The sequence below is a fragment of the Pyrus communis genome, chromosome 15 (genome assembly GCF_041283825.1).
Source record: "Pyrus communis isolate YQ-2024b chromosome 15, ASM4128382v1, whole genome shotgun sequence".
Taxonomy (NCBI): domain Eukaryota; kingdom Viridiplantae; phylum Streptophyta; class Magnoliopsida; order Rosales; family Rosaceae; genus Pyrus; species Pyrus communis.
This window is the reverse complement of record NC_142579.1, coordinates 1,804,559-1,818,785: the sequence shown is the minus strand read 5'-3', so window position 1 is coordinate 1,818,785 and position 14,227 is coordinate 1,804,559. Positions and strand designations below refer to the sequence as shown.

Sequence of the window (14,227 nt, the reverse complement as noted above, 5' to 3'; positions counted from 1 at the left end):
TCTTTAAATAAGATGAAATTTAGAAAAATGTCTTATACAAGATTAAAAGTTGATTTTAGTCCCTAGATTCTATTTAATGTCATCATATTAAATGTCTCTCTTTTTATTTTATAATTTTATGGTGTCCATCAATTAAATTTTATGAAAATATTATAAATTTTAATTCTCATTATGGTAAGTATCTTATATAAGAAAAAAAATTTGTAAAGATTTTTCGATACACATGTTTTTGCATATTTTATTTTGTGCCACTAATTCATTACAACATATTTAGATACGAACATTTCGGTACACTAAGTTAGTATAATATGTTTAAGTACGAACATTTCGGTACACTAGTTTATTATAATATATTTAGGTACCGACATTTCAGTACACTAGTTTAGTATCACATATTTAGGTACAGAATTTTTCGCTACCCTTATGTTTTTGCATATTTTCTTATGTGTCACTAATTCACTACAATATATTTAGGTACAGACATTTTGGTACACTAATTTAGTAAAATATATTATGATACGAACGTTTAGGTACACTAATTAGAGAAAGTAAAATAAATATAATGAATTATAATGTGTATAATAATAAATCATTTTTAATTTTAATGTAATGACATTGAATAAGATATCTATTAAATATTAAACCAAAAATGTAATATAAATTTGAATTAAGGACATATTAGAGGACTAAAATCAATATCTAATTCTAACATCAGGTTTTTATTAAATTTTAATCTTTTTCAAGAATTAAAGTTCAAAAACCCAAAAAATATATTGCTTATAGTAAAAGTTTGATAGATCCTATATAAAAGGTCGTAATATACCTAAAGAACAAACAAGAAAATGAAAGGTGAATGGCTCGTTTGGACTATTCATGTAATAAGCACTTCTTCTCATGAGTTTGTTTGAAAGTTCTTTTAAAATGACTGAAAATATTTTTAATAAAAGTAGTTTTAAATTCCCAAAGCACTTAAAATGCTTCCTACAAGAAGCTCCAACATTTCAAGTGCTTTTTCAGGCCTCACTTGCATTTTTACTAAGGATTGATTCCAAAAGTACCCTGATCAAAAGCGCTTTCAATCATTTTAAAAACACTTCCAAACCAGTTGTCTTAAAAAACACTTTCTTCACCCCCATCATATTATCTCTTCACTGTTGGCAATTTGCCTCTTGCCAAGTCCCGTAGTGGCCTTGGTGCCAAATTAGGAGCTGCTACTAACAACATCAAAGCAAGAAAACAAGGGATAAAACCAACCATAGTAATTAGTGCAGAGATTAATTGGCTCTTTACCATTTTCCCTTGGGATTAAAAACAAAAGACACCAAAAATTAGGGGGCACCTCCTCAGTGATTCACTGTGTTTCTTTCTCTCTTTTTAAAGACACAAGTATATGGTATACAATTTTTTTTTTCTCTGTAACAATTTTTTCTTTGCCCGCATCGCGGATGCTCGAAAAAGAGCCTGCATATTTTTACAGTTGATTTGATGAAAGGTAAGGTTCTTTTCGTGAAACTTCTGCAAGGTTATGCTTCAACTGGCCACACTCTCTCTAGGAGGCTTCCCTTCGGAAAGAACATCCCGTCATCGCGACCTCACAAATGCACAAGGGAGATGAGAGGCCTGCCACCGTTTGGCTTTGACCTGCAATCTTCTCCTAACTGACTTGTATATGTGTTGCATAAGGAACCTGCCACCTTTTCACTTTGGCACCCTACCATTCACGCCAAAAACAAAACTATACCGTTGTGATGTGTACGCCTTGCACATTTTCTTGAAGAGAAAGGAACGATCACCGCGACCAACAAACGAGAAGAAAGATGAAGACTCCTGAAAGTTCCAATAACCGGATCTCCTTGTTCCAAGGTCCTACTGCTAAAGCTGCAGCAAAAAACACTCATCATGTCGTTAACTCGGATATCAGGAGTAAATATCAAACAATTGACATGAAAAACAAGGCCAATTAGCTAATTTGTCTAGGTGGACAAATGTCCAATAGTTCTCCTACATGAACAGCAGTAAAGAGAGTTTCCGCGCCCTTCAAGATCTGCCTCCGTATAGGTTTTTGGTGGATCAGATCAGTCTCAAAATTGATCAAAATGCATAACCATACAAATGATCGACCAATTCAATCTCAAAATTGATTCTCAAGTCTCCATTGAGGTTGCACCAAAGTTCAGTTTGTACCGGATTCAATCCAATAAGAGATCCAAAATCTGCTAAGTTCTCTTTTGTAAACAAAATCCAAATAATTACAAATGTATATACTTGTACAAATCGCCTATGTAATTCATATATTTGAACCAGATTCAGATTCGATTTTGCTAAACCTGAATAATCCCCACTTCAAAAATTATGCCACAGTACTCTTTTAGTCTACAAGTTTAACTTCTCATAACACGCATTAGTAAAGCAGTGAAACTCTACTCACTCAAAACCATGGTATCAGAAGTTGCACAACTGACTAACACCTCATTTACACGAAGACCTATTTCTATTAGGAAAAACCTATGTTGCTAAATGACAAAATTATCGAAAAGAGGCACTTATTTTCTAATTAAAGCAGCACAGAATCATATCTTCTCATCAGCCTTAACTCTGAGCCAGAATTCTATACCAATATAACACTTCAAAGACCATACGCAAGAAACCACATAATGCAATAGATCAAAATCCATATATCCCACATAACAAGCAGGAGAGAAGAAAAAAAACTTATTTGTAACTTACACGACAGCGATGGGCCAGGTGATGAAGACGTCAAGTCTTGTGCACTTTCCTTGTCTTCTGGACTGGGAGCATAAGACACTTTGGGAGCAGGTGGAACATGTGGGGACAATTGAGATGAAGGTGGTGAGGAGGATGGAGGAAATCTAGGAGGATATGTAGGAGGAACAGTAGGGTAAGAACGAGACGTTGGCGAGGAGGATGGAGGAATTCTAGAACCTTGGAGCGGACATGGACGAGAATGTGCGGGTACATTGGATGGTGCTGGTGAGAGATGACCAATGTCAGGTGAGGGTGCTGGAGTGTAAACTGGAGAAGCAAGATAGGGAGAAATTGATGGCTCTGGAGATGGAGCTGGAGAAGCAGTTGGAGGGTTTGCGGAGAGTGTATCTTTCAGACAAGAAGATAAACTGATACTTTTAACTTTACCAAAGACTGAGTTATCCAGGCCAAGATTTTTTGCAGGAGAGCCAGTGATTGTTTGAGCCAACTGCCTTAATCTCTGGGGCACAAAGCCTCCAAACTCAGACATTAGAGAAGCTTGAACAACAACTGGGGCTGTTGTTGTTGAACCCATTGTGTTTGTTATTTGCAAAAATACATTCTGCATGAACAGAAAAAAATGCAGAGTTACTTATCATTGAAATAAGACACAAGTCTGAGAGCATCAAACAGTACTAGTATATTCAGATGTACATACATTATCCTTTCAAAACTTCTGGAAGAAAATTCAGCACTCTATGCGGCTAACTTTTGTTGTCTTTGTTACCGCTATTGTTAAATATTATGCATTCCATTGTATAACAAAGACAATTCTTGCACAAATTTCATATATGGTAGGAAACTTGGATCTCTAATAAAGTTTGAATTGTTAATGATGGTCCTGCCATGTTAGAATATAAAACAAATGTCGAAACTCGTTGTAACTACTTAAATTCAGGAAATAGTGGTGAACCAACAACCTTAATACATCAGAACCCCAAAATTTTATGCCTAAATAGAAGTGAGCAAAAAGTTACTCAAGTAGGTGTTATACCTCATAAGGCCTTAGGTGCAATCCAAACTTCAACTGCTCCTTTAACTCGCCAAAATTTTCCACTATATCATCTATACAGTTATTGAGAGTAAAATTAAATAACATCAGGGGTAACTGCCAGATTGAAGCAGGTTGACCAGGAATCACAGTAATTCCCCCCGGATACTTCAGAATCTCCAATGTAGATGGCTGCCCGAAAATTGATGTTGTCAGTGTAAGATTGGATTGCTTAAGGAAAAGCTCAACTAAGGATGACCTCAGCACACTTAAGGACACAGGAGCTATTGGAACATTTATTGGATCGGAAAGAAAACCAAACACCACTTCAGTCCAATTATATGCATGAAATTGGTGCATAGACAAGATAGCCACCTGTTGACAAGAAGCAGACTTCAGTTTGACTTCACTTTGTATGAAAGCAATATGATAATAGTCTATTATGGCAAAAGATTGAAACTGTACCTTTGTACCTGGGACACCTATTTCCCCATTGATATCATATTCTAATCTTCCAATGTGTGGAACAAGGTCCGTAACTGGCTTTTCCAGTCTGAAGTATGCCTGAACCGTGGCTGAAAAAAAGATAAAGAGACATATAAGGGAAATTTTGCTATTATGAATGGTTCACCAATTCTGCCTTCTCCCTTAATATATATGATGATTACTGTCTCAACACAGATAATTGAATCGTATCTATGAGGCATAACCTTGTCTTGATCCTAGAGTATTGTGTTTTAGATATGATTGGACATGTTTTATTTTTGGGGATTGCAAGATGTCTAAAATGTTCATGGCATGCTAATATTATGAACTTGAATTATAAATATATATATATGTATATATATATATATATATAAGTGTGTGTGTGTGTGTATGGGCTACGATCCGGGGACACATGCTTTTGACACAATTTGACACACGTTTTTTGTGGGACCCACTCGGTAACGTATTTCAATGATCCGAACCGTCTATCTTTTAAGACTTCCCTCAAAAATCATGTCTACCAAAAATACCCAAATCTGAAATCATATGACCATTGGATTAAATTTAGTGGGCCCTACAAAATGAGTGTCAAAATGTGTGTCAAAAGCGTGTCCCCAAATATATAATACATAAAATTAAATAAAGTGATAAATAATACAACATCCGCAACACTGAACAAGCAGTGCACCGAACATAGAACAGTAAACTCTATCAGCCAGTTATTTGATCAAAACATAAGCAAAACACATGATAGAAAAGCATGAAAAGCTCAAGAAAACACCAGCCACCAGTGCCCCATTCTTATAAAGTTTATAGTATCGCTTTATACTCAAGTCAAAATTACCTTTAAAACAAACATATAGAAAAACTCCAAAGGCCAACAAAGCAACAAGACAAAGCAAAAGGAACCAAAAATAGGGTCTGAACACTCAAAGAATTACCATGATATTTTTATATAAAGATGACGCCTGCCCCTTCAAAAGTATATGACACCAAATTATACAAACTTTGTTTAAAAATTTAACCTTTGCCTTGCATTGAAGATGCTCAAAATACATGGTTCCTTTTTTAATATTCTCCAAGAATACTCTTAGACTGCTCAAAGTTCACAAAGTTGATTAGGTTGCGGTGTTGCACAACATGTTTTCACACAAGTTACATTACAGCTAAAACTTTGGTTTTTTGTATTCTTAAAACGCAGGAGTTATGGGCACTTCCAAATCTGACTAATTCTTATTCCAATCATGTAGTAGTACAATCAACTGCCACTAAAAAGAGAGCGTTTCTGGAAATATGAGATGTATTTAGGTCTTAATGTCTAACTAGATGCGTTAAAGCTAAGCATCATAAACACTCCTAAATTCAAGTAAATCAAAATGAAAACTCCGTAGAAAATCTCAACATGATATTCGTCTTTCCATGATTACCAGAAATCATGAAGGAACCAATCCCTTTCCCATCCACATCCTAACTTTAAGGTGATTTACCGTCTCCCCAGGACATCAGAAACTCTTAAACCGAAGACTTGAATTATACAGTACAGTCAAACACCAGTTGCCTCATCCTTAAAATAATCAAGAACCCCCATTTATGTGAAAAGCCCCAAAAAAAATCCCTAATCACTTGGTGAACCACCACCACACCCGTATCACACATTAACACGATGAAGACCTGAAACTACCAAACATCTACGCAACAAGGTAAACTACCAGAAACCCATTTGCTCAAAACATCAAGAGACTCCCAATTGTATAGCAAAGATAAATACTACCTATTTCCTAAAAAAATTAGAAAAATCACATAACCAATTGCTCAAAACATCAGAAAATTCAAATTATGAAGCAAATAATTCAGAAAAGCAGAATAACCAAAGTGAACAAAATATATTTACAGTAGACAGAGAGAGAGATAGAAGGAATAGAGGACATACCACTAAGCTTAATTGCCTGTGTAGCATCAAACCCAGAGTTGGTAGCATGGCGAGGAAGGATCCAGAAGATCCCAGAGAGAAATACTGATAAACTGAGAATTAAAACGAAGACGCATCTAAAGCTCAAGCCTTTGGCGATTCGGTCGAAAACCGTCGAACACCCAGGACAGACGAGTCCCGAAGCATTCTGACCCCCGTCACTCTGCTGCTGCTGGTGCAGATTTGCTTCACCCTTCCCCATTCGAAGAGCATCTGGGATTTTCCCTCTCTTTCTTTCTTCAGTCTAAAGAGCAGAACACAATCGACCCAGAAGAAGAAGAAGGTGGAAGATGTGAGGGACAAGTGTTCATGGTGGGTATCGCCCCGTTTCAACCCTCTTTCCTTCTCGTTTCTTTTCGTTTTTTACTCTCTCTCTCTCTCTCTCTCAAGTTTAAATTAAACCACACACTCTGTCACTCAGAAGTCACACTCACTCACACGCACGAGTATTCTTATTGCTTCTTATATTACTACAAACAGTATTATATTATATATTAATGTTTACACTAACCACCAATACAGCGGTCTAATATTATTCAAATCATGTCACTTGATATTACGATTTAGTAATATTTCTCTTTATTTGTAAGTGAGAGGTTTTAGATTCAATTCTCGCTAAAGACGAATTTGAACCACATTATTATCAGCTCATTGTGAGGCTTAGCTCACTCCCCCACACCTTTAATGTAGATAATATTATTTGTTAAAAAAAAAGTTTTGGGTTCGATTTATTTTCGTCGATGACAAATTCGAACTAAATATTATGACGGATTCATTATGTGATTTAGCTCAAATTTATCAACCCGTTAAAGTCAAAATAATGTTGTATTTAAAAAGATAGACGTTACACTAGATTCGGGAGAGAGTTTAAACTTAAAACTCTAATTATTAAAGAATAAAGTTATGATCACCAACGCAATTCACCGCTGCTTTTCGTAAATGATACTATTTTTAGTAATTAGGCTACCGAACGTTGAGAAGAAGCAAAGGTGAAAGAGAAAGTGGGAGAGCATAAAGATTAAAGAGATGAAGAAGCTATTGATGGATAATATTTTATAAAAGTTAAAGGAAGAGAAAAATGCTCCATCCACCATGACTTGAATTTGAAATGTTCCATGGACCATATTGATGGTGGCCTTCAACAGTAACACCAATTTATTACTATTATTATTATTTTAACTTTTGGGCTTCTCATATGCCACGTATTATTACCATTTAATTAAATTTTGTTTTTGTTAATTTTTAAAAGAAATCAATTGGTTGCGAAGCTACATTAGTTCATTTTTATGAGGATAAGAAAAACCCACATAAGCATTTCAGTATCTTTCTGACCATCATCGTGTAATTCATCCGTCTCAAAGATTGAACCCGAAACAAACCATATAGAATATGAACATAAAATTCGCCTTAACCACTGCATCACTCTGTAGTAGTTAACTTATTTTGCTTGTTTGAGTTTCACTCAATTAAGTGATGAGGACGAAAGGAAGTTCACCCACTCACGTCGACTAGTGATTGATGCACGATGCGTTTGATGAAGGGAGCTCATCATAAGCATATAAAAAGTGTGAAAAAACTATACAGCTATTGGATGGTGATCTCTAATGTGATTGGACAACGGCTTCCTACTTTTCTACAATCTTACCACCCAAGCCTTCTCCACATCCATTTTCTCTTTACTTGTGTTTTCAATTACCTTGTTAGATTTATCGCCATTAGCATTACAATGTATAATGTATATCGACTCGCATCGGTGACGATTTGATTCACATGAATGAAGATTCGACTAATATGATAATTTTGAAATCTAATGATCACTGACAGTTCATTGTGCAGTTCTTCAATCCAAATCCCGTCTGGTATAGAATATTGTTCTGTCGGAAAAAATCAAAAAGCTTCTTAGGATTTTTTTTTTAACTTTGTGTTTTGAGAATTTTGTCAAACAAATTGAAAATTATTATAACACTAAAGACTACTGAAACTACAATGACACCATAAACGCTTCCAAAAACTTTAGAGTGATGTTATCCACACTGTGAGATCCCACATCATCCAGGGGAGTGGATCTTATCCAGGGGAGTGAATCTTATAAGCCTTTTATGTATATTCTCATCCTTACCTATCACGAGACCTTTTGGGAACTCACTGGATTCGGGTTCCATCGGAACTCCGAAGTTAAGTGAGTTCGGGCAAGAGCATTCCTAGGATGGGTGACCCATTAGAAAGTTCTCATGTGAGTTCCCAAAAACAAAACCGTGAGGATGTGGTAAGAGTCCAAAGCGGACAATATCGAATATACAATAGAAGATCAATGAACAAAAATTAACGTGTGAAAAATAAAATAAAAAAATGAATGGAGAACAGTACCCTTACCTAAATACTATTTATGTATTAAACATGGAGATTAAATTATTTTTTAATAAAGAAGAAGAGTACTATATTACTGCTTGATCGGTACGTTAGACAGCTGCTGCTATCTTTTGTTGACACTCTATCCTCTTTGTAGTTTTCTTATTGTGGTCATTAGATGTACAACAAGAAGTATAAGTCATCCCTTTCTCCAAACTTTCAGATATCTTGTGAAATAGGAATTTCTTTCGTTGGGATCATTTCATCTAACATCCTCATTTTTGGAACCAATTTAGCGCACAACCGCAAATGGTGGCAATGTTTGTTAGAATCACCCATAAACACCAACTATAGGGTGAATGGGGTTGATTGCGAGTGTGATTAAATCCGTGTCGGATTGCTTACTTATCTCCGAGAAGAAAATCAAATCACTGGTATAGTTCTAAAAAGAATGATCTGATGTGTACTACATCGGAGCACATCCTTGACGAGTAACTATCATAAGGCATTGAGAAGAGATGAATCATCATCATGTCTACACGCAAACGACGGCATGTATAGAATAGTTACTGATTATGAACTCGTTTGCATGTGCTTTTAAAATATTTGAAAACGCTTTTGGTTAAATTGATTTTGAATTCCAAAAACACTAGATATTTACTTGCAGAAAGCACTTAAAGTGCTTTTCCAAGATCCACTTAGATGTTTACTAAGAATTGGTATAAAAAACATTTTCATCAAAAAACGCTTTCCGTCATTTTAAAAACACATCCAAACGAACCCTATGATAGAGAATGATTGATGATCGTACAAGATTCTTGTCGAAAATAAAAGGCATGGGTTTATATAGAGATCTTGAGAAACCTAGCATGGAAAGTAATCCTTATTCAATCGGAAAGGAATCAAGGAATCTAGGAGAATATCTTTGCACCTGAAGTCCCGTGTTCAAATCCCTCACCACTTCGTTTAGTGTACTATCTTTTGTAAAAAAAAATATATTACGGAACATGTTCACTAATTTAAGAAATGAAAGCAAGAAAGGATAAAAACCACATAAGCATAAAATTCATGGTTTTAACAGAAAATACACAGCTTTATCCCGACTACGACAACTACAAGAAAAGATTTGGTAATTAGAAAAGTTGGATAGTAGAAAACGGGACAAAGGGCGGAGAGTCGAGGTACGTAGCGATGGCCAAAACAAAATATAACTTGCATAACAGCATTGTCAAAACTTTAGTAGCGCTTCTAACTCAGATAACACACCTTATAGAGGATAATTTAACAGACGTCCTACCTGGGGGAAACAAACTAGAGCACAAATCCCATCAAATGCTTAGTACTCATCATCATCATCGCTGTCGTCATCGTTACCAGCATCATTGAAGGCCTTCAACCTCTCAACCAACTTCTTCTTCCTCTCATCAAAGGTAAGCTTCTTCAAGTTGTACCTGTTACGTAAGTGAAAATTAGAATCATCTGATAGCAACTTCCCACTGATTACTTGCAAACAATGAAACCAGGACTTGATGTAAAACATCAACAACTTGGTACAGAATCAATCAGACTGTACCTCTTGTGCTCTTGAGGAGCCGGCTTTTCAGTCTTCTTAATTGTAGGATCAGCACGGATGGCAGCGTGAACTTTCTTGTAAACCTCCTCGATGTCATCCGCTTCAATGCCTTTCTTAATATATTCACTGAAGTGACTCTGGTATTTCTCTGGCTCGTCCTCCGCCAAAGTCTAAAATAATAAAAAAATAAAAGTTTAAGAAAACGGTATTTAATTATTCTACCTGACAAGAATTCTGAACTCTCTTCTTTGGTTCACAACCATAAAAGTTTAGAAACAAATAATTAGGATTTTGACCAGCAGACATAAATGTTCTAGACCAGAGTTAATGCCAATGCATGACATGAATACTCAAGTCTCAAACTTACCCTCATGTATGCAGCAACATGGCCACCATAAATGTACTTGCGATGAATCTCAGCGTCAAGTTGCTTGCTATCCTTGGAGAAACCGGCAAACCTCTTTTCACTGTGAGGGATATCCAAACCCCCATCCAAAGCACCCTGCAATCAATTGAAAAATTCTTTACTCGGTAGGCACATTCCCAAGTGGATTAAAAATTGAATTACATTCAAGAAAAGACCATGTTATGTATAGGATCGAAGCAATATGAAAAATAAGGTACCACCAGGGATCAATATACAATTCATCAACAGGCATCCAAAGAAATGTTTAAATCGAGGTTCGTAGGATAAAACAAAAAAGAGTGCTATTGATAATAATGACTGAAATATAGCAAAACTGTTAGTCCGAAAATGTCGTCCATATAGGAACGTTTACCTTAAAGTGAAAGGAAAGTACACAACAAAGTAATTTACACACAAGCATCAGCAAAAGTTAAAAACAAAAACTTGCACACATCAAATATCAATAGCACCATAATGTGGTACCCACCTTCAAGGCACCGAATACACGGTTTCCTGTGGTGGTCCTGATCAGGCCAACATCAAGAAGAGCACGGAATGGCCTCCTGCTCTCAGCTGGCTCTACAGAGTAGTCTTCACCAGTAGCCTAAAATATCAGACAAAATTTTCACAAAAAATTAGATGTTATGTGAAGGGAATCAAATTGAAAAAACTAAAAATAAAACACTACCTCAACATTTCCCTCGTACTCATCATCCATTTCAAGCTTCTTCAGCACACGACGAGCCAAGAGTAGGCCAGTGCAGTAGGCTGATCATAAATATACAGTTACTACCCACCAAGTTAAACTCATGCACCAAGACAGACTAGTGAAGCAAAATAACCAAAGTGTGGAAATAATACCTGCTGCATAGTTTGTGAGACCAACTTCAAGCCCATAGTGTGGGAGCTCATGGGAGTAGGCTGCAGCAAGAACCAAATCACCAGCAATACTGGCAGATATAATCTGAGCAACAATATCCTTGTTGGTCTAACAATTATGTTAAGGTGCACATCACGGAAAGCACAAGTGAACAAGTCATTTCAAATTCTAACAACGTACACAGAATACAATGCCGAAACATTATACCATCCGAAAAACCATTCTTAACAAAATATGGAACATAAAGCGAAAACTCGAATGGGAACGGCCAAAATGGTGGGCGACAAAAGGATACAAATCTCACGACAAACCGGTACTTGGGTGTGTTGTACTTGTTCTTGTCTTGGTTGATGAGCCTAATCCTGGCACGGTAGTCGGTCTTTCCCTCTGCCAAAAACATTCGACATTAAAATTATCATCATATGCAGAACATTAACAAACAATTAACAAAAGCCCTCGACTTGAAAGACGAAATGAATACCTCGCCTTCTCCTGTACTTCACTTGAAATCTCTTGAAGTAAGCCCTTGATTTCTGAGCTTTGGCGAAAGCCTACAACGAATAATTCAACAAATTGTCTAACAAAATCCTTCACAAAAATAACATATAAAGAACAACAGTTCGTGCAGCAGAAACACAAATCCATCCCACTAAAAATGTAAGTGTTTCAGAAAATAATCATGGAAATCATAAAAGTTCAAGTGTTAGATCAATTAATTGGGAAATTTAACATAAATTGAAAAGTAGAGGTAAGCAATCAATTTTCCGAGCAACCAAACAGAAAATAATCATGCTTTTCTCTCGCAAACGCAGACAGAGAATCTCCATGGAAGTAACAGAGACCAAGTGAGGGAGCTCACCATTGCGGAAGATTAGCAGCCCAGAGCAACGACACCAAGTGGGAGAGAACCGGCTAGGGTTTTTGGGTTTCAGAAAGTAGCTCTTATATAGTGAACCTGCCAAATGGATTTGAGGATCGACGGCTGGCTGTAAGTGATGTGTGGTTTAATAGGGTTTTGTGGTGAGATGGACGGCTGGGATTCGATGTCTCGCTCGTGGTCATTTAGTCTTTACAGAAAGTTGTGGGGGCTTTTCATTCTTTCCATATTTAGTTTTTGGCCCAATATCCCTTCTTTATTCTTTCCGCATTGAGTTTGTGGGCTTTGGGCTGGGAATATCACTAAATTTTCAAAAGGAAATGAAATAACCTCTCTTTTTTATAGTGAACATTTAAGTCATACATCTAAATAAAAATCGTTAAATCTTGTTATGTTTAATGATTTAATGATTTTTTTTTATGTGTAACTTAAATGATCTAACATTTTTTTTTCCATATGTGTAACTTAAATGTGAGCTTTCGATGTGCAGTAGAGAAAGGATCAATGTAGGGGTGGGCATTTTAGTGGGTTTACCGACCAACCAGACCGACTCACCTGGTATAAGTTTGGTTGGGTTCTAAACTTTAAACTTTCATTTTTGGGTCAAAACTTGTTTAATATATGGGTTGGGTTGTTATTAGTCTGATTGAAATCAGCTTACTTGAGTGACAATAATTCTTAAATGCACTTGTTTATTAGTGCTTGATTTGAATAGTAAAAATTTATGTATTAGTAACGTGTAGTGATATAACAACATCAAATTCACATGATTAAGTCCATGTAGATGTAAGTATTGATCATTTGTCTCTCATACTCACATTAGAAATATAAAAAAAGCAATCAAGTCTAACTCATGGAACCCATTTAATCCAACCCGCCTAAGAATGGTTTGGGTGGGTTGAGTTACCAATTCTCTTGGGTGACAAAGGATTTGAACAATTCCAATCCAAGCCTATTGGGTTGGCCAATGGACTAAAGTCTTACCCAACCAACCCACCCAATGTCCACCCCTACCTCAATGAAATGATCCTTTAAACTTCTGGGTTAGGCTCTATTTAAAAATGAATTGCGAGAACCAGATATAAAGAGAAGTATTATTTAGTGAGAGTTGTCAAGCAGTTAAGAGAAATTAAGTATTGAAAGGAAATTAAGAGTAAGTTTGAGCATTGATCTCTGAATTATAAACGAATCGTAACTTTATTCGAATTTAGACAAATATGGAGCAGTGGTCCTTGATGCCAATTCCGTGAATTTTTTGTGTACTTCAAAGGGCCTTTAGCTTAGTTTCCCAATTCAATCTCTAAGAAGAGCTCGGGCGCTTAATTTTCATATCAATTGATTTGAATCAATCTGACTGTCCATTTTTTCATATTTTGACTGTTATGAAGTTTATTTCTTTGCTACTGTTGATAAAAATACATATGTAAAAAGCTTACCTTTTGTCTCTAATATTTATTAACGAATTTGTTTAGACCGCTCTTCAAAATGTGAAGCAACATCAAACTATTTCAGTTCCAACTATTTCTTTGTAAGTGAGGTGAGGTATTTCGTTTAGGGGGTCAAGCAAGTGTGAGAAAATTTCTCCGCTTCAGTTTATTAAAAGTAAGGAGGTCAAACCAAGGACCTATAGAAGTTGGGGCCAGGGCTCGTCCCTGTCCCCCGTCAATATTGAATCAAACAATAAGGGGTCATAGCACTTACCTCTTTCTTTATTGATTCAATACAATAGAGGAAAGATTATACAGTTCTTTGCTGAGATAGAATTTCAAATAGTTAGTTTCACCAATAGGATAGAAAGACTTACTTCACATTTACAATTACACAAACACACACACACACACACACACATACATATACATATATACATATATATATATATATGTATATATATAAAACAAGACATCCACAAAAAAATTAACAACCCATTTCA

At 36.0% G+C, this 14,227-nt stretch overlaps 2 protein-coding genes across 2 annotated transcripts; both read right to left on the bottom strand.

The window, feature by feature from the left end:
• Nucleotides 1-1,244: 1,244 nt before the first annotated feature.
• LOC137711917 (uncharacterized) lies at nt 1,245-6,648 on the bottom strand. The gene is made up of 5 exons (XM_068451072.2): nt 6,174-6,648; nt 4,223-4,332; nt 3,761-4,132; nt 2,728-3,328; nt 1,245-1,878 (listed from the first exon to the last, which is right to left on the bottom strand). Exons 1-5 carry the CDS (start codon nt 6,412-6,414, stop codon nt 1,790-1,792), a joined length of 1,413 nt encoding a protein of 470 aa, XP_068307173.2. The 5' UTR covers nt 6,415-6,648; the 3' UTR covers nt 1,245-1,789.
• Nucleotides 6,649-9,601: 2,953 nt separating this feature from the next.
• LOC137711933 (large ribosomal subunit protein uL18) lies at nt 9,602-12,411 on the bottom strand. The gene is made up of 9 exons (XM_068451090.2): nt 12,280-12,411; nt 11,902-11,971; nt 11,716-11,807; nt 11,402-11,528; nt 11,229-11,308; nt 11,028-11,144; nt 10,502-10,636; nt 10,135-10,304; nt 9,602-10,012 (listed from the first exon to the last, which is right to left on the bottom strand). Exons 1-9 carry the CDS (start codon nt 12,280-12,282, stop codon nt 9,898-9,900), a joined length of 909 nt encoding a protein of 302 aa, XP_068307191.1. The 5' UTR covers nt 12,283-12,411; the 3' UTR covers nt 9,602-9,897.
• Between the last annotated feature and the right edge of the window lie 1,816 nt (nt 12,412-14,227).